The 22,064-nt window shown below is 35.9% G+C and overlaps 1 protein-coding gene across 2 annotated transcripts in view; it reads right to left on the reverse strand.

Annotated features, from left to right (window-relative positions):
- LOC149775741 (uncharacterized) overlaps positions 1-22,064 on the reverse strand; it is a 138,473-nt gene that overhangs the window by 72,612 nt on the left and 43,797 nt on the right. For both annotated transcript variants that reach the window (XM_089943309.1, XM_089943308.1), the window contains exons 12-15: positions 19,738-19,880; positions 15,574-15,826; positions 8,228-8,320; positions 5,825-5,948 (exon numbers count right to left, since the gene is read on the reverse strand). In XM_089943309.1, coding sequence (XP_089799435.1) covers positions 5,825-5,948; positions 8,228-8,320; positions 15,574-15,826; positions 19,738-19,880 — 613 coding nt within the window. The remainder of the gene's footprint in view (positions 1-5,824; positions 5,949-8,227; positions 8,321-15,573; positions 15,827-19,737; positions 19,881-22,064) is intronic.

Raw genomic sequence — 22,064 nt, forward strand, 5'->3', positions numbered from 1 at the left:
TTGGATGAATGTGTGTAAAGTTGCATGGCAATCCTCCAAGTAGTTTAGGATAAGTTGGGATTAACAAATGTGTGCTAATGGATGGACTGATGACAGATATTACACCTCAGACAATGGATGATGGACAACAGGCCATCCCATAAGCTCTTTAGGTTTTTAACTAGCAGAGCTAAGCCAACTACTGCCCTTTGATGGCAACCACTGGGGCTTGCATTTGCTAGAAATTAGGAACAAATTTCAAACAACCATGCAGCAAAGTGAGTGTGAAACCATTGCGTCCTACTGACTCATGAACAGTGAGTTAATGGTATCATTATAAAAATCATATTTGATATAAATGGGAGCAACATTAGCTACATTGGTTAAGCTACAGATTAATTCAAGGGTCACATGTTTGTTACCTGCACAGTCTAACAGGAGTTGGCTCCCTTGGTGTGTCTTTGGAAAAGGAACTTAGCTCCCTTTCCCACAGCATGCAATGTGTTACACTGCCATTAGTACCAACAAACCAAGTCAAACATTATTTGATACAAAGTTATTCCAAGAAAAATTCTGTCCAATCCATATAATCCAACCTGGCTATTTCCATTTATCTTTCATTGCTTTGCTGATGCTGCCTTAATATATGTTATTTCAGAATATTCACATTTCATAATTTATCCTGATCAAAGGTTAAGGAATCTTTACAGAAGCAACAAGAGCACCATGTGGGCCTGACACTGCTCTCCTGGCTTACATAACTTAAAGCTGACCATTTCACTAAGCTGGCTAACTTAGTATTGGAGGAACACAACCTTAAGTAAACCATGACCAAACCTCAATATCATGTTTATTTTACTTATTTTACTAGTCTGATAAGGCATAATCATAATGCATAGTTTCATGCTCATAAATGAATTCATCCAAGATCTAGATGGAATATATCTAATCACACCTCTCTCTCAATATCTGGCATAACATGGTCCAACAAAGTGAGGGAATAAGTTATTTAGGGACCTCCAAAAATTAAGAAGGGGTTGCCTTCCTGGCTGGAAATTGACGGTGAAGAGGGGGGTGGGCAGTTTAATTGTTTAATAGTCATTTTATAATTGTCAATAAAAAGCTTTGAAGTCTTTATGGAGCAAATAGTAAATGAACCCACCAGAGTAACATCTACCTCTAAAACACTTATAGCTCATATTTATACCAATACAAAAGAAAATGTTTTGGAAGTAATGGTTCCAAAGATTGGTATAAGTGACCACTTTGCAATTTTTCTAACACATAAAGTCAATGGCAAATCAACAAAAAATAATATCCATAAATCCATTACTTATAGATCCTTTCAAAATTTTGATCCTGTTAAATTCCTAGAAGATCTGAAACAGATTCCATGGAATACAGTCCAAATCTTTGAAGATATTGATGATGTTTTAGATACTTGGACAGATCTGTTCATCAGTATAGTGAACAAGCATGCAACTTTAAAAACACACAGGATAAAGAAAGCCCACCAGCCAGGCTGGATCTCCCCAGATATTTTAGAAGTAATAAAGCAAAGAGACCAACTAAAATCAGTAGGAAATCAAACTGAATATAGAGTTTGGAGGAATAAAGTTAATAAAATGATACATCAAGCCAAACAAGCACACTATAAAAAAGTGCTTGATGAAAACCAAAATAATCCCAAAGCTATTTGGAAAGTGTTTACAGGGTTTGGTGCAGGCAAATGTAAGAGTAAAGCTGAAATTTTATCCCTCAATCATGAGGGCATTTACACTGATAATCCAGCTGACATCTCAAATATTTTTAACAACATTTTTGTTCAAATTGCTGAAAAACTTAAAGAACCCAGAACTTCATCTGATCATACGGAACTCAAACATTTTTATGCTAAAAAACTGCCAACAATATAAAGTTTGAAATTCCTGAAATGAGTCCTGAATTTGTGTTGAAATACATAACAAAAATGGATGATTGTAAAGCTACAGGACTTGATATGATTGGACCAAGGCTACTAAAGGTAGCTGCACCTGCAATTGTAGAGAGTATAACTTTCATTTGCAATGAAAGTATTAGGTCTAATAAATTTCCACAAACATGGAAAACTGCCAAGGTTATACCATTGCATAAAGCAGGAACAAAAGATGATGTAAATAACTACAGACCCATCTCTATCCTTCCTTGTCTCTCCAAATTACTAGAAAAACATGTACATGATTCTTTTCTCAACTATTTAAACACTTACAATGTTATTCATGATAATCAGTCTGGCTTTCGCCAGAATCGCTCCTGTGAAACTGCACTTGTATCTTTGATTGATAATGGCTGAAAGCATTAGATCAAGGAGAAATGGTAGGCACTATTATGGTTGATTTTCGTAAAGCTTTTGATCTTGTAGACCATGAAATTTTGCTTGAAAAACTAAAAATCTATCAATGCAATGAAAACTCCCTAAACTGGTTTACTTCTTACTTAACCGATAGAGTGCAAAAAGTATCTTTAAATGGTCAACTTTCTGTAAGTAAAAATATTAATTGTGGAGTACCACAAGGCTCTATCCTTGGGCCTCTCTTATTCATACTATTTATCAATGATTTACCTCTTAAGATTGGAACTTCAATTTCTTCCACTGACCTTTATGCAGATGATATTACACTGTCTGAGATTGGTAAAACCAAAACAGTACTTGAAAATAACTTATAAGATGCTCTCAACAGACTTCAAGTATGGTACAAGGAAAACAGTATGATCATAAATAAAGAAAAAATGAAAACCCTACTAGTTACAACACAACAAAAACGAGCAAGGCTAGATAGCGACAAACTCCAGGTTCTAATCGACAATGTGAGCCTCAATATGACCTCTCAAGATAAAATTCTTGGTGTATTCATGGATAACAATCTTACTTGGTCTATTCACATTAAACATATTTCAAGAAAGGTTAACTCTTATCTTTGGCTACTGAGGAAAATCAAAACAAACATTCCTCTTCAGTATAGGGTCATCTTTTATAAAAGTTTTATTCAGCCATATCTGGACTACTGTAATGCAATTTGGGGTAATACCTCTAATTCAAACATAACAACACTTTTAAGACTCCAAAAGAGGGCTTGCCATTTAATTCTAGATCAAAGTATAGACAATTTTCAGGATGCAATGAATAATATAAAGATTTTAACAATACATGAAAGAATATTTCTTAGAAAGGCCAAATTGATGTATAAAGTATCCAGAAAAGACATTCCTGTCTATCTAAGCAATATCTTTCACCAAAGAGATGCTGATGGCACTCCAAATTTAAGGTCCATAAGAAGAAAAAATTACATTATACCAAGGCCAAAGAAGGAATTGTTTAAGAAAAGTTTTCAATATACTGGTCCACTGGTATGGAACAACATTCCCAGTGACATAAGGCAGGCTCCTAGCATTTCATCTTTTCACAATCAATGTCTTAAATGGATGAAATCTTTAGAAAATTGAACAGTTCTAGTACAAAAAATACCGCCTGCTTTTCTGTAATTTTACATCATTTTCATAGCTGAATATTTCAATGTAGGATTATATTTTATGTTTTATATATATGTTTATGTTTTCACTGATGCCTGTGAATGTGTTCCAGGCTTGATACTTTGAATTTTAAAATTACTTAATTATTTAGTGTCACGCCAGACTCTTCACATCATGTTGTATATACTGCATATATTGTACATAACAGATAGAAGGCCTCAAGGTAGATTAGTTCTGTAACTAATTGAGTTACCTTCTCTAAATAAAGTCTTTATTATTATTATTATTATTATTATTATTATTATTATTATTATTATCATTATTATTATTATTATTTACATTTCTGTCTATATTACCTTTATTTTCAAAATCACCAGCCTGTGAAAGATCATTAAAAATATTACTCCAAGACATTTCAAAACTCACACCACCATGTGCACCTGCAAAAATATTGTGTACTATGTAATTGCTTTTTGCATGTGAATGTGGAAATATAAACATTGTGTACTATGTAATTGCTTTTTGCATGTGAATGTGGATATATTTGACTGTTATCTCCTGATTCACAATAAAACAAGATTTCCTTTTATACAAAAAAACTAGAGACATTTATATTGTGAAGCAATAACCATCAACAATAAAACTCAGTTTGTTTTATTTATTTGTTTGTTCTGTTAATAAAATATTGAAGTTACAATTTCACTGAAAGTAATAGTAAAATTCCTGCTCATTCTTGAGCAAACCTGAGTGCCAATTCAGGAATAAAAAAAGTTTATTACGAAGTTTGGAACTTGCTTCTCCATAATAAAACAAAGCTTTTCATTTACTGAGCACTCCTTTTGCTGTCCTGGATCACATTTTGTGAATTAGTGTCATAAACCAATGATTAATGTTAGATACTTTGTTAATTAAACAATAATAATATTTAAAACAGTGTTTTAATGGTCAATTAAAATTAGCTGACCTGACACTCTAACATCATCACTAGATCATATGTGGGTAGGATTTTCATGAACTTTTTTTCATCTGCTGCCTTTATTTGATTTGAAACAAAAGACAAAATTAATACAAAGCAGGTATACTTTTAATTCATTGTAACAATACAACAAAGATTTCTGCCAATCAGAGAATAAGCAATTAATTAGGTTCTCAGAGAAATGATTGCAGACACAGCTATAACAGTAGATGGATACTTTCTACTTTTGAATATAAGAAGACATAGCAAATTAGTTGAAAAGAGCTCAACCAATCAGATGTAATCACCCCATTAACTGCTTTACTAAAGCACAGTAGATGCAGAGTCATACCATAAGCTCACATTACCTCACAGCCACATAAGCTCAACAAAATACAAGTGTATCCCTACTCAATTTGACTGAATGACTTTGATGCCAGTAGAAAGGACTAATATCTCTTGCAGAATATCAGCACATATGATGCCAAAGGAACACTTAAAACATATAAAAAAGAAAAGCGGCATAATTCTGAAAAATTGTTGGAGTGTGACAACAGAGCATGTTAATTTGATGTCCTTATTATTTGTCCAGATTCAGGACACTTAGTTGTAAATGTAAGTATATACAGTCAATGCCAAAAGACTGCATACCTCTAGAAAAAAAACCATTAGAGTGTGATGACAGAACCACATAGATTCCACCTAGTGTCAATAATCTTGACCAAATTTCAGGTCACTTTATCAATAGCTATGTGACTAGTTGCATACACAAGATTTATCATATATAATACATACATTTATCACCAAAATGGGAAACAATTCTGGAAAAATGCACCAGAGGGTGATGACAGAACCATCTGCACATGTGGACCCAATGTCAATAACATGTTAACTTTCAATATACTCCACATACAGCTGAAGGAGTGGTTTCACAGACAAGAATATCATGAGATAATGTACATACATATGTACATTACTTACCTACAGGATGGACAGATAAGCCCAAAATGACATGCATCTGCTACATTTATGGTATACCATGCTAACTGTCATCCAGGAATACTTGCACCTACCTGATTTGATGAACATACCTTACAGCAGTGCTGTCCAACCCACGGCCTGCAGGCTGATTTTAAATGGCCCACCAGAGCTCGAGCAGCTTCATAGTCATTGCTTTTCAGTTTTCTGCTGCGGCCCTCAGCTTCAAGAAAAACATTTTTCAGTGGCCCATGGTGTCAAAAAGGTTGGACAGCACTGCCTTATAGGAAACATCTGAGAAGTAACAGGAATTTAACCAGACTTTTATGATATGTCTCAATTTCCAAATTTACTCCATACAAGGACATTTTCTATTTCAGATTTTACTATTATTGTAAATACCTCTGCCACAGCCTGGATGATAGCTCTTAGACCTTTGTTCTGTTCTGTTAGGTGGTGAACTCTGCCTGCAGTGCTATGAAGCAATCTGTACAACTCCACAAACAGCTTCTTGTCAAAGGCATGCCTGAAGAACAAAAGAAAAACAAACCATAGAAGTTAATTGTAGGAGGGGGGCAAGATAAATGGCCAAATGTTTCAGACATGGTTGTTTTGATTTTTATTTTAGTGTTTTTCAAAACATTTGATGGAACAGCCTACTGGAGAAGGCCCTTCAACCTCCTTCCTACCAAATCCCCTTAAGATTTTAAGAAGTACTTTAATGATTTTTTTAAAAAATCTTAATCACACAATCTTAATCTTTTTTTCAGTAAATGCAGTCATATTCTATGGCAAAATGGCATCAGTAGTATAAACTTGTAAAGACCTTTATTCCCAGGATGCTTTTTCTTAAATACACTAAAGTTCTGCTGAGTGTTTTTGAGAAGATGTCATTTTCTATTTTTAGTTGTAGCAGCCATATTTAATGTTGGGTCAGCATTATTGTACAGAATGCTTTCTGTCAATTTTAAAAAAATTAAATTGGGTTTATTGTTTTATAAGAAGATTTCATTTGAAAGTTTTACATTTTTAGTAATGATAGCCATATCTGATAACAGATCAATATCATCTGTACAAATTAATAAGGCCTTTATGCAGTTGATTTATGTAATTATATTTTCTTTCCCAGAAAGATTCTGATGATGATACATAAAAATAACAATGTAAGACTATCATATTAACTCAATGTGTTCAACACATTTTGAGAATTTGGACAATTTCAGAATCACTCTGCACAATTTGCAAAATGCTTGGTACTGTGAGAATTCTGAAACAGCACAGAGAAATTCCTGAATTGTCCTTGCACAGTATGAGAAATGGGGGAATTTCAGAATTCTCAAATTAACAAATTCTGGACATGTATCTGACAGCCTGGTATATTATAACTGTTTTTAATGCTACCTGAAAAATCTAAAACACATTTTATTTAAAATCCAAAAATATTATTTTGATACCAATACAAGTGGTCACTTTGGTATACTATAAATGAAATGTATTTTAACATGTTTTAACAAATCTAGTAGGGCATGATTAACTTGGAGATTAATTGAACAATGGGTCTCAATGATTTTGACTTTGGCCAAGGTATGCAGTCTTGAACTAAACTTACTGTGCAGAAACAACTGTTTTCTTACTATACTTGCCATCTTTCCATGACCTTGACCTCTCACCTTGAGGCCCCAAATGTATAGGTTCCTTTATTAATCTAAGCCATTCACAACTTTAGTCCAAGAATTTACTCCATAAATAAAGTTATTCAGCAAAAAATTCACATTATGTGTCACAGTGACCATGATTTTTACCTTATGACCCCAAATGAATATCCATTCTCCAAACCTTTCATGCAATGATTTTAGGGAGCTGCAGTAGCTCAGCTGGTAGATTGTAAGTTTGATGCCCACCCCAACCAACCCAGGTCAGCTGAATTTGCGTGATCTTGGTCCATAATAAAGCCAACAGATAAAATACATCAGGGCATCCCACATGTTCTTCTGCTCTATGACCAGTAGAGATCAGAATATGCCTACATATGAATGTCCACAAGGTGGAGAACCAGCAAAAGCTACCGTAATCAACCATCTTGCAATGGGTTGAAAAAATCAAAGTCATGTATATGCACAGTCAGAATCTATGCAGAAGTTGAAAGTCCTGATAAAAGTATCAGAAAATTGAAAAAGAAAATGTTGGTTGTATTTATTATATCATATATTCGATAATATTTTCCCTTCTTTTTCTTACTTTTTTTCCTCTTCAAATAGCATGTGACGTATGTAAAACTAAATAGCTGTATGCCACTTAGCTTGAAGATCTCCAATGACAGAGGAGGTAAATGATAACAATGATAACAAGGTCAATAAAATATGTATGTTTAATTTTTTGGGTCAAAATACAATTAAAAAACCTAATACTACACTACCATTTTCAATGAAAAGAAGGGAAATAATTTCGGTAAAGCATATGATGTTTGTATGATGCTTTTTATTTCAGAAATGCACAGATAATTTAATTTCATATTTCAAAGGTTATCATAAACAACTCTATTTACATCACTGTTTGCTATACCATATCCACAAGGAATATATATGAGAGACTGTTACCATTAAAGAGTTCTAATTTTCCAAAAGTCTTGGTTGGAGCCTTTAAACAAAGCATGATTTCTGTAAATGTATGAGATAACATCGCTTGGGACATACTGTATTACTGTGGCCCATCAATAACAAGACAATGTCAGATTGACCCAATGATGGTGGACACCTTATTAAAGCTAGATGGGTAATCTGTGTTTGAAAACTTCTGAAGACTGACCTGTCTAGGAGAGCCAGGGTGATCATACACTGGACTATATCAAACAGTTCTACCTCTGTCCTGTAACTTGCTATTTTCCTCTGTAGGTTGGACCTGATGATTACAATTAAAAACCAATACATACAATCAAAAAGCAATGTCTACTCTTGGATGTAAGTATCAAATTTACACTAATTTCACAAAAATCAATAAAAAAAATAAAGCAAATTCACAACAAATCACACATCATATTTGCAAATGCCACACTTTTTTTTGCTAGAAAAAAACAACACATCATGATAATGCATCTATTAAAACCTTCCCAAAATTATTAAGCATACTTTAAGGCTGCATCCTCTACCAAAATTTTGAACATGTAAATGGTATACAACAAATGAAATTATGTCATTTAATTGAACTAATTCAAACCTCAACCTATCCCCTGATTGGCACATTTGCCTTATATCTGATTTCTAGTTATCTTTAAATCTTTGACAATCTGCAACAGGTGCCTCATTCAGCTTACAATTGTTAGATTAACTGTATATCTTTTACCTCTTTTTAGGATTTATCTACTATGACCTACGATGACTAAGAAACTGCAGTCATTTGTAAGCTTGAAACCCTGTTTCTTTGAAATAAAGACCCAGAAGCAGGAGGTTGTGGGTTCGATCCCCAGCCGAGTCATATCAAAGACTTATTAAAAAGGATACTAACATATGATTCCTTAGGTGCTAAGCATTGAGAGGTTTGTGATAGGACTGGTCGGCCTGGTGTCAGGATAATGTGACTGGGTGGGACATCATGCTATATGTCTGTGACATGATGCCCCAGTGCTAGACATCACTATAAACTGCCTCACTGCAGACATTGTAGTAATATGAATGACAAATTGTTAAAGCTACGTTAAAAATCCTTTTCATACATACACTCTTTGAAATAAAATGTTACTCATCAAAGGTTCTGCTAACAGACACTTTTTTAAGAAAGTAAATAATGTAGCTAAACAATGTTTTCTAAGCATTATAAGTAACAGTAAATCAACCTGAATTGTGCTATTGTATTATGTGTGATACAACCAGTTATCATCAACCTAAATTTTTAATGGCAATCCCCAATTTGATCTAAAAATCTTCCTCACTTTAACCATAACAGTAATAACCATAAAAATTCTTGAAGACAGTCATTTTAAACTGATATGTGGAAACTACACTGAATTAGTATAGCTTGTTCATGCCTCATTGAGTGACATGTGAATGTTGTTTACATGGCTATTGATTTTGTAATATTTACTATTAGTGAACTAAACAAAGATATTTTACACAGGGGATAAAATTTCACGGTAATCATCACAGTAACTTAAGACAAGTAGTGATGACAAACTATTGGTAATGGATGGGCATACAGATACTGACCAGCCAGCCAGAGATGGACATACAGATGCTGGCCAGCCAGCCAGGGATGGGCAAACAGATGCTGGCCAGCCAGCCAGGGATGGGCAAACAGATGCTGGCCAGCCAGCCAGGGATGGGCATACAGATGCTGGCCAGCCAGCCAGGGATGGGCAAACAGATGCTGGCCAGCCAGCCAGGGATGGGCATACAGATACTGGCCAGCCAGCCAGGGATGGGCATACAGATGCTGGCCAGCCAGCCAGAGATGGACATACAGATGCTGGCCAGCCAGCCAGGGATGGGCATACAGATACTGGCCAGCCAGCCAGGAATGGGCATACAGATGCTGGCCAGCCAGCCAGAGATGGACATACAGATGCTGGCCAGCCAGCCAGGGATGGGCATACAGATGCTGGCCAGCCAGCCAGGAATGGGCAAACAGATGCTGGCCAGCCAGCCAGGGATGGGCATACAGATGCTGGCCAGCCCACCAGGGATGGGCATACAGATACTGGCCAGCCAGCCAGGAATGGGCAAACAGATGCTGGCCAGCCAGCCAGGGATGGGCATACAGATGCTGGCCAGCCCACCAGGGATGGGCATACAGATACTGGCCAGCCAGCCAGGAATCGGCATATAGATGCTGGCCAGCCCACCAGTCAACATATGACAGGCAATTGCATAAGATCATCAGGTCATTCATATTTGTTTGAGTTACCATGCTCACAATAAATCTCAGATAAAAATCCAGAGTCTACACATTTAACTGTTAAATCAACATGAGACTGCTGAAAATCAACTGATTATAAAAAGCAACAAAATACAAAGTCATCAGAATTCATTTGTATCTGTACATGTCACAGTTTTCACAAGCTCAATGAAATACAAAGTCATCAAAACTCATTTGCATATGTACAAGTCATTGTGTTCACATGTTTAGTAAAATACAAGAGGACCATGCATGGAACATTATATACCTGCCCGATGTTTAATAGTCCCCTATGAAGAAAATTAAATTTTAGCGCAGAAACCACTTTTGCGTGACCTTGATGTTTGGATCCCAAAATCAATAGGTTTCTTCTAAAACCCAACTGTAAGCCATGCATGAAGTTTGATCTAGGTATGTGATGCAGAAACCATTTTTCTTCTTTCAGACAGTGACCTTGAAATTTGAGCTTTTGACCCCAAAATTAATAGGGTTCTTCCTTACCCCAAGTGCAAGCCATCCACAGAGATGATGAAGAACTCATGCTTTTGTGAGGAAACAACATTGAGAACTGATAGATGGATGGGCAACATTTTCATTCAGGACCAGTTAAAGGTTGAATGAGATTTTCGAGTCAAAAACTCAAGTAAATACCAACTATTCTTTCAAGCAAAGTAGTAATAAGATTTTTGAGATGGCCACTATGGTTGCCATATTGCAGGTCAGACAGGCATCATTGTATATCAGGCCCTACTACATCTTGTTATTGTGTTTAAGTGAAAAGCACATGCTGATACCACAATTTCTTCAAAAGAAGTAGTTGTATGAAGATTTTCAACATGACCACTAAGGCAACTATTTTGCCAGTAACTAAATCAGCATCCTACGACCAATTTGCAAAAAGTTTTTATCTGTGTAAATACCATATTCATATATCCACCTGGAGTAGTTATAACAAGATTTTCATGATAACTGCTGTGGTGGCCATATTGGGAGGTAAAATCTGCACCATTTTCATTCAGGACCAGCGAGACATCATAGGAAATTACTTAGTTAATATGACATTCCATCAAGAAGAAGCAGTAATGAAGACATTTTTCTAGGTGGCTGCCATGGTGATCAATCAGTATCATTTTAATTTCTGATTTTTGACCATCTTTATGTCATAAGTTGCTGTTGTTTTGGAGTTTAATGCCATTTCTATCCATGATGGCCAGCATAATTGGTGGAAGAAGAACCTGGAGAAACCCCTGTAAGAACCACCAGCTCACAGGAAGTTTCTGGCAAGCTTTCTTACATACTCACAATGGATAAGCCTGAGAGCTGAACCCATGTGGACAAAGGTGAGATGGCAGTGACAGGTAAAGGTGAGCATTTTTGACCACTCAGCTACCAGGGGCCCCTACATGTCATAAGTAAAACTCCACATAAATATGACCATTTTTGACCACTCAGCTACCAGGGGCCCCTACATGTCATAAATAAAACTCCACATAAATATGACCATCCATGCAGCAAGAGTTTTAAAGTGGCCACTTCCATAGCTATGTTGGATGTCCAATCAGCAGCATTTTCAATTTACAAGTTATAAATAGTCTTTTTGTATAAGCCCGATGTCTTCATGGCTATTTATTAGATATATCATAATAACATACTGAAATATATCAGTGGGAGAAAGAAGCTATTGCCACAGTGGTGATACCATTTCTGTGGCCATTGGAAATATCACTTCTGGAAATACTTTTTTTCCATTTAGGAAAGCTATCTGCCCACGTGTATGTTATTCAGATTTTTATTTCTGTAACTAGACCTATTTATTGCTTTTCATCTTCTTTTCCTTCTCTCTTACCCTCCCAGCCTATCTATCCCCATACAAATGAACAAATCTTAAAACTTAAAATCTGTTTGACACTATGTAATCAATGAGAAGACACTACCAAACATGCCTAAAAATGAACCCAAAACAAGAAAAAGCTGGCTTCAAGTATTGTCTTTTCATAATTAATTTCCACATAAATTATGCAAATTGTCAATTACTACCTGTAAATTTACATGACCTGTTGCTATTTGATATTCTGTTTCACTCACTAATTTTCATCTACCAACTCCATGAAAATGGTACATATTTTGTTAAGAAACACTCTTGATTAAATACAGTAATAAAATTGGTTAAGAAGCAATTTTAACACCTATCACAATCAGAACCATGTCTGAAAATGAAGGAAAAATCAGGCATTTATGAGAATTGATTGCACCAGAAATTAAGGTTCAATTGAAATTTGGGTAGAGCATCTGTTAGTGAAACAGACTGCAAGGTTGCCAGCATACAAAATTCAGGTTTAAATGCAGAATTAAACAAAAATAGAAACCAAATCCTAAGGGCTGTTTCATTTAAACATGCACGGTACCCAGGGAAGGCACTGTTTTTTTACAAAAATATATGCCAGGATACCTGATTATCCAGAGTTCATATAGAAATGATACAAAATTCTAAATTGCATCTATGAGTGACTACTCCACATAAAAAGCGCCATCCCTGGATCCCATGTATATTTTGCAAGTAAGCTCACAATCTTCTGAAATATGTTGGGCCATTCTGTCATGTAACTATAGTATTCTACCACCAACCCTAGCAATGTTTTACTGTATCAATCCATGCAACAGATGTGTTAATGAAAATAAGTCTGTTCATTTGTCATGAAAACAGTCATTCATTTGACAAAATACAAAATACAAAATAGTATTTACACAATTTGAAGCATTATATGTACCATCTAAATTTGTAAAAAGTCAGTGTCCTAGAATTAGTGTAAAATTTCAGAAATTCTTGTTATCAACATAGTAATGCAGCCATTTATTGCACTGACTCAGAATAGAGAAACAAACCATACAAATCTAAGATTTTTGCCTTAAATAATATATAATGAAAAGAAAATCTAGATATCCTGATATGTGGATATATTCCACTTGTAAGATGGAAACAGTAGTGATTTTCAGTATGAACTGTAGATGTTTCTAAAATGAAAATAGTGCCGATCTGACATCCAACAAAAAGTTGGCTTCCTGTATTAACATTTCATCATTAATTTTTAAAATGAATCATGGAAATTATGCTTCCTCACTTGTAACAATATGTTCTCACTTCAGCAATGAAATATTTTCTTATCTCTACTCAAAAAATAAAGATATTCTCTATTTATTCAGGACAAAGATGCTGGACTTATGACCAGTAGGATAAGAGTTCAACTCCACCATTGAATTACCCCAGATCAGCCATTGTGGTGCATTCTTGGGCAAGCCACTTTACTTGCCTTGGCACAATATAACCATGAAAGTGCTGCTGTGTCACAACATAACTATAAAAAATAACATTCAGGAGGCATAGCAATAAGATTTCCATGATGGTGGCCAAGTTAGATGGAAGCAATAGCAATAGCAAGATGTTCATGATGGTGGCCAAGTTAGATGGAAGGAATAGCAATAGCAAGATTTTCATGATGGTGGCCAAGTTAGATGGAAGGAATAGGAATAGCAAGATTTTCATGATGGTGGCCAAGTTAGATGGAAGGAATAGCAATAGCAAGATGTTAATGATGGTGGACAAGTTAGATGGAAGGAATAGCAATAGCAAGATGTTCATTATGGTGGACATGTTAGATGGAAGGAATAGCAAAAGCAAGATGTTCATGATTGTGGCCAAGTTAGATGGAAGGAATAGCAATAGCAAGATGTTCATGATGGTGGACAAGTTAGATGGAAGGAATAGCAATAGCAAGATGTTAATGATGGTGGACAAGTTAGATGGAAGGAATAGCAATAGCAAGATGTTCATTATGGTGGACATGTTAGATGGAAGGAATAGCAAAAGCAAGATGTTCATGATTGTGGCAAGTTAGATGGAAGGAATAGCAATAGCAAGATGTTCATGATGGTGGCCAAGTTAGATGGAAGCAATAGCAATAGCAAGATGTTCATGACTGTGGCCAAGTTAGATGGAAGGTGTAGCAATAAGAAGATTTGAAGATGTCCAACATGGATTGTCATACCAAATGTCAAAGGGGCATGGGGACTGTCATACCAAATGTCAAAGGGGCATGTCCAACATGGACTGTCATATCAAATGTCAAAGGGGCATGTCCAATATGGACTGTCATACCAAATGTCAAAGGGGCACCATTTTCATGTAAGGCCTGACTAGACCATATCATGAAACTGTGTGAAAGGTTTCATAACTTTCTTTGGAGTAATTTAGAAGAAGTAGTGATAACAAACATCTGCTAACAGATGCTGAATGAAGGATGCAGGATCATAACATTTGCTATTCTGACCTTATACAGATATTAATATGGTGAGAAAAGCAAGATCCCAATTTTAGATTCAACACAATATAGAGTATAGGAAAGAAACAAAAACTGGTAAAGCAAGTTTGATGCTGAATACTAAATGACCATAAAAGTAAAGGACTACTGTAATAATTATCACATAAAAAAGGACTTAATGTTAGTCTGTGCAGAAAACCCCTTCTCATAATTTTCAGTTTGGTGAGGTATAAGCACAGTAAGCATTTCTACCTTGCATTCAACTTTGACATCTTATATTTGTACTCACATTTTTTTCTTATTCTTTGGTGGGGTTAATAACATGCAGCCTGATTTCTAGCTGATGTAAATCCATTGAAACTTCAATGGTTTTCATTCAATCAGATGTTTCTGGACATGTGTTTGATGTCTTCAAAGTCTTCAAGTTAACAATTACAGGATCAGTATATGGATCCAGGTGACAAATTCTGGCAGAGGGAACTTAAAAGCAATCCCTTATCACCTTAATACTAGCCATTGTCTTGAGCACACACGAATAACCTTGAGCACACCAGAAGCACTTCTGGGCATGCACAGTTAGGCAGTATGAAAGATGTATGGAAAAGGCTGCTAGACACATAAAAAAGCATTTTGGTGCTTAAGACTAAAGCAGGCTACTTTACAGAGAGCACTCAGTCAGGCTTCATAAATTATTTGTGCTTCAAAAATTATTATGTCTGGTAGTTCATGTTTCATTGCATGAGTTCTTGTGTGTAGCTAATTTCAAGTCATGTGACAGACAGTACTTTCTGCATGATTAGTGTGCTCATGCAGTCTGGCAGCATCAATGAATGAGTGATGGACATAAGTGGATGGGACAGATGGAAGTGGATGGAACAGATGTATGATTAACACCATATGCAATCCCCATCTTCACAGATATGACATAGGTATAGAATGCAAGCTCACTTTATTGGTGAAGTAATCTGCCATGCATAGGGTTCACTGTGTTCATCATCCCCAAATCGGAAGCCATCTATGCGGACTTTACGAGGCTTGATTTTTTCCAGATGACTATGAACATGTCTTTGAAGACTGCTAAGTTCCTCCTCCTGCAGATCTGTCAGTGGCTGATTCCTACTCCTATTACCCTGAGTACGACTCAGTCCTGTTGCCAAGCGACTAGGAATTGCAGATCTCTTACTGGCTGCTGTTCCTGGAACTGTAAGATATAGATGTTATGTATGATATCAATATGTCCAAAGGTACGATAATGTACCTGTAGACAATGTTCCATATTCTCAAGCCCGAAGTCAGATATGACAATTTGATTTGATTCAAAATACAGGAATGTGTAAACATAGCCATATTTGATGGTATTATCAGCATCATTGATAAAAATATTAATGGTCTTCATGTCATGCCATTTTATCTGAAGATTTGTCAAATTATTTTGAACAGATGGGTTAACCTAGTGATTTTAACAATATTTGATGGCAGGATGGCATCATCTGTATAAATTTGAAAGGACTTCATACCAACATGCCATTTGTTATATATGATCAAATTCTGTTCTGCAGTTTCGTAGAAAGTTATTTAAATGTTTTTCTAGTTAGTAACAGTGGCCATTTTGGAAGGCAGATCTGCAACTGTAATACAAAACTAAAACTCATAGGATGCTTTCATTCAAAATCAGTCAAATTGTGTTGAACAGCTTTCCAGAAGATGTTTTGAGTTTATTTATTTTTAGTTGATATCTTTTGTACAAGTCTGAAAGATCTTCATGCCAGAATGGCTTCTTTAGGTTTCATTAAATTTTATTCCAAAGTTTTGGAGAAGAAATTGTTTAACGACTGTTTCTATGTTTAGTGATGATGGCTATAACTGATGGTGAATTGGTGTCATCTGTATACATTGGAATGGCCTTCATGCCAGAAGAATCCTTTCTGTAAAGTTTGTTGAAATTCCATTCAGCTAAAATTTTCATTTCTTTCATTTGACAAATATACCAATATAAAACTGCATGAATTCTAAGTGTATACTGATTATTTCATAAACAATGATTGCCAAACAGTCGTGTTATTCCCTTTTGAATTTGTATACATCAAATTGTGCCAGCCAACTAGATGATGGACTTCAGATAAAAATATCTATCAAACTTACCATTGTGCTCATGATAACATAATGCCTACTACCTTTCTAGAGATGGTTCTGGTTAGTGACCAACAAGCAACAGCACGTTTTACCCAGAATCATATTCAGCAATAGGCTAATTAAATAAAAAGAAACCACGTGGCATAAAAACACCTAATAAAAAACATCTGTGATTGGCCTTATGTAAGCTAGACATGTAATTATGACTTTTGCCCATTACATAATCCTCCACTGCCTTGCACAGTTGTTTTATGTAATGCAATGCCAGCCAGATCAATAGAATTAATGTAAGACAATTACAACTGACATTAACTGTTTCATTCCAACTGGCACGGTAATTCAATTCCTGTATAAAATAGCCACACATGCTCATGGTTGTCTGTAGGGTAATAACTAAGGTACAGTATTCTAAAAAGAACTTTTATTTCTTCATTTGAATCAACAGTGTGAACAGGTTCAACAATTATGCATTAACTACAGTTTGACACGCTATGAAGGAAAGAAAGAAATACAGAATTTTGTATAGCCTTTATAAAAAGGCTGCCTTAAAAATTTCTTCTGAGGATGCATGGATTGCATCAGTTTTTCACCAGTATTATAAATGTATTTTTAAAATGGAATGTCTTTGTTTCTAATTGTATATTATAAAATAAACATGAAACACACGCATTCTTTAATTTCAAAACATGCATAGTTTGTTATAGATTATGCAAAAATATTTCTTTCTGTTGTCCACAGTAAAAAATATATTTACATTTCAATTAAATAAATAAATATTGTGAATAAAAACAGTATTACTTTTCTCTTACTTTTAGCTCAAGCTCTCTCACTTCTCCCCTTTATATCTGGAAAGAGAACTCACTTCTAGCTATTTTCTGACCCTGATTTAAATTTTGATAGGGTTTTCATTGTGCATCAAATCAGTCATGGCTATATATAGCCAAATAAGTTTATGTATTTCCCAAAAGGCACATCAAACATAGATAAAGGCAATAAAAGGAATATCCTTAAAATACAAAGTCAAATTCTTGATATTAATTGCACTTTTCTAAAAAATCCATGACCTCCTTAGCAAGAACACCATCACAGGATACATCTGAGGGTAAAATGCTCCCTCCATTAGTCCCCTCTCATGACACGCAGGTGGATACATTGGGTCTATTTTAGATCCCTGAGTCTGCAGGGAGGGTGGTGAAGCTGATTCAGGTTTGATATGAAGAAGATTGATGAAGATGGAGTTTCAATATATCAAACTGCAGGGCTTGATACAAGTTCTAATGGTTCATGATGCCAGAACTTATTCTTACTTCATTATATTCGACAAATAAGAGTACATTAACTGCTAGGATGACATGGGACAAATGGGAGTATATGAACCTCCAGGATGGCATGGACAACTGGGAGCACATTAACCTCCAGGATGGCATGGGACAACTAAGAATAAATTAACCTCCACGATGGCATGGAACAAATGGGAGCACATTTATCTCCAGGATGGCATGGGACAACTGAGAGTATATTACTCTCCACGATGGCATGGGACAACTGGGAGTGCATTTATCTCCAGGATGGCATGGACAACTGGGAGCACATTTATCTCCAGGATGGCATGGGACAACTCGAAGCACGTTAATCTCATGGATGGCATGGGACAACTGGGAGCACATTAATCTCCACGATGGCATAGGACAACTGGGAGCATATTAATCTCCAGGATGGCATGGGACAACTGGGAGTATAATAATCTCCAGGATGGCATGGTACAACTGGGAGCACATTAATCTCCAGGATTACTTGGGACAAATGAGAGTATATTATTCTCCAGGATGGCATGGGACAACTGGGAGCACATTTATCTCCAGGATGGCATGGGACAACTGGGAGCACATTTATCTCCAGGATGGCATGGGACAACTGGGAGTATATTAATCTCCAGGATGGCATGGGAAAACTGGGAGCACATTTATCTCCAGGAAGGCATGGGACAACTGGAATCATATTAATCACCAGGATGCCATGGAACAACTGGAAGCACTTTAATGTCATGGATGGCATTGGACAACTGGGAGTATATTAATCTCCAGGATGGCATGGGACAACTGGGAGCACATTTATCTCCAGGATGGCATGGGACAACTGGGAGTATATTAATCTCCAGGATGGCATGGGACAACTGGGAACACATCTATCTCCAGGATGGCATGGGACAACTGAGAGTATATTATTCTCCAGGATGGCATGGGACAAATGGGAGCATATTAATCTCCAGGATGGCATGGGACAACTGCCTGCCAATTTCACTAGCATGTCATTACAGCAATGGTTTGTTACACCATCTCGTAATTATTGCTGTCATGTGTCAATTGATTTACCCAATTCTATCCAAGTTTACTGATCTATTCATAATGTTTAGAAAATATTTTAATAACAAAAATTCTGGATGAAAAAGTTAGTTTTTCCACCAATTTATTGACTTTCTTCTTCGTAGATATTTGATGCATTTTCAAGTTGTGAATACTGGAAACATTACTGCCATCATGTACTTTCTATCAGTTATCTTTGCATTTCTGTCCACATTTTAATGTTTTTCCAACATCTGACATAGTATTACAAAAAGGCTGAACCATGTGAATGTCCTAAATGAAGTACTGACTATTATGTTGGCACCTTAATTTTTCTGGATTAAAATGATAAGCTTAAATACTGAACATTAATTTACAACTAAAAGATTGTTGTGACTATAGTTCCCAAGAAGGTTGTTCATACAAAATGCATGTGATCCTGCCATTGTAACTTTACCTTATGCTGACTGGAAACCTAATTCTAACATGTCACTTACTGTCAGTAGTTCAGTTGCCATGAGGTTGTCTGGTCTCTAAGCATGAGGAAACTGAAGATCCTGATGGATGCTAACCTAACCTTGCTTAAACTGGGGCTTAAACCTAGGACTGTAGTTGTGCAAAATGTTCTTCTACTCACCTGACCCTGGGGGCTGGGCATCTGAAGTGCTGAAGACATCAATCTGTGGCTGGAAGATAGAGATGTAGACCTCTGCTTGAGATCTGTTCAGGAAGACACCTTCATGGAGGGATGCCATCGGAAACTCACAGAAACTGGACATCCTGTAGAACATAAGGAAATATGATTAAACCAGATACAGGAAGTTTTTTTTTTATACCTGTTTTGGAAATTATAAATTTCATCAAACATCTCTCCCAAAGGCAAACTGCTTTGGCCATGTATTTATTACATGGGAAGTGTAAGGATTTATTTGATCACATCAGTATGATTCATTGCAACAGCAGATATTTTATTCCTGGGTACAAATGGTTAAAAGAGTCTATAGAAACAGAAACTCCTTTATTTGCAATTCAAATGCCTAAAATTCAAAGTATAGTTAAGATAATAAGCAATAAGGAATTTGTTATCTCTGTTTATCTCTTTCTATGTTCTTTAACATTAGTCCTGTTGTTGTTGTTGCTGTAGGGTTTAACGCTATTTTTCAGCACAAGATAGGCTATACATGGCGGCCAGTATTAATGGTGGAGGAAGAACCCGGGATAACCCTGGAAACAACCACCAACCCACGAGAAGCTACTGTCAAGCTTTCTCACATACCAACATAGGCCGACATTAGTCCTGTAAAAGTGCATTCTGACTCACTCTTTCAAGAATATGACAGTGACATATATCCAAGTTACCATGTACTTTTTATATTAGGATACATACTTCATATGGCTAGTGGTGTGTTCCATGCTGATTGGTTAATGGCCTTGTAAATCAATAGCTTGCCAAAGGGTCAGCTGATGAAAAAGATGTGGATCCACACTTCACATGGCTAGTAATTTGTTCCATGCTGATTGGTTGGTGGCCTTGTCAATCACTTGCTTGACAAAGGGTCAGTTGATGAAAGAGATGTGAATTCACACTTCACATGGCTAGTAATGTGTTCCATGCTGATTGGTTGGTGGCCTTGTCAGTCACTAGCTTGACAAAAGGTCAATTGATGACACAGAAGATGATGCACACTTTCTGAATTGTTCCAGGTGATCAAATTTCAAAGATGGCACATTAGTGCCCAAGGTATGTAAGTTTTTGGATAAGACATTTTAGAAACTTTTCTTATGTGATTCCATCAGACAGTAAAAAATCAAACTATTTACACAGTCATAATGAGCATAAGTGTACATGAGGTTGTCTGGTTGTTTGTGGAATAAGAAACATATGAAACATTTTTTACAAAAAAAACCTGCTATCTCATCTGCTTTTGGAGAAAGTAATCTAAGAACCAAATATACAACATGACAAATAAAAAGAAACCAATATTCTTAATTCCGTACTAACAATAGGTGACAGTGTCTGAGTGTAAATACAGGTCGTAGTTATCCTTAAGTTGCAACTACACATAAAGTTTGAAAAATGTTGGTCTGAATGTCTCAAAGACATAGCTGATTGGCTGGTTAGTTGGATGGCTGATTTTTAACAGCATTTAAGCACATAATTGGTTACTTCATGTTGAGGAAATGGGAATTTACTGCCTTTCTCAAGTATTCACCAAGACAACAGACCCAGGCTGGTCAAAGATAGCTGATTTATTGCTACAAAAAACTTATAAATGAGCTTATGCATATGTATATAAAGGCTTAAATGTTTGAAGATACCATGGGTCAAATATATCAATATTCAAAACACTATATCCCGTCTCAAATGATAAACAAAAGTCCCAATAAGGGATATTTTACCACCCACATAAAATTGAGATGAACTTTTTAACTGCTGAGTTTTGAAATCATCTCTGATATTTTTGAGCAATAAGATTTTAAAATTACCCACTTCTACAGCCATACTGGATGTGAAATTGGCACCATTTTCATTCAGGACAAATTAAATATCATTAGATGATTTTTGGTGAAAACCCGATGCCAATATAATATCCAGTCAGGAGATTAAATGACAAGATTTTCAGCATGTTCATTGTGGCAGCCATAATGGATGTCTGTGGAGCACCATTATCATTTAAGACAAACTAGATATCATAAGAAGGATTTTGGTGATATGATTTTCAGTTCTGGAGGAGTAGTGACAAGATTTGTAAGATGGCTATCATTGTGTCCATAATGGATACAAGACTGACTGTAATCATTTTCATTCAGTACCAACCGGATATCATAAAAAGTCTTCTGGTGAAACCCTCATGTCAATATGACTTTCCATTTAGGATGAGTAGTGACAACAAGACTTTTAAGATGGTGCCAACTGTAGTCATATATCCAACCAAATTATGGCCGTTTCCTTTATAACCAACT

Source organism: Sinohyriopsis cumingii, chromosome 19 (genome assembly GCF_028554795.1).
Source record: "Sinohyriopsis cumingii isolate HCF-2022 chromosome 19, ASM2855479v2, whole genome shotgun sequence".
NCBI lineage: Eukaryota > Metazoa > Mollusca > Bivalvia > Unionida > Unionidae > Sinohyriopsis > Sinohyriopsis cumingii.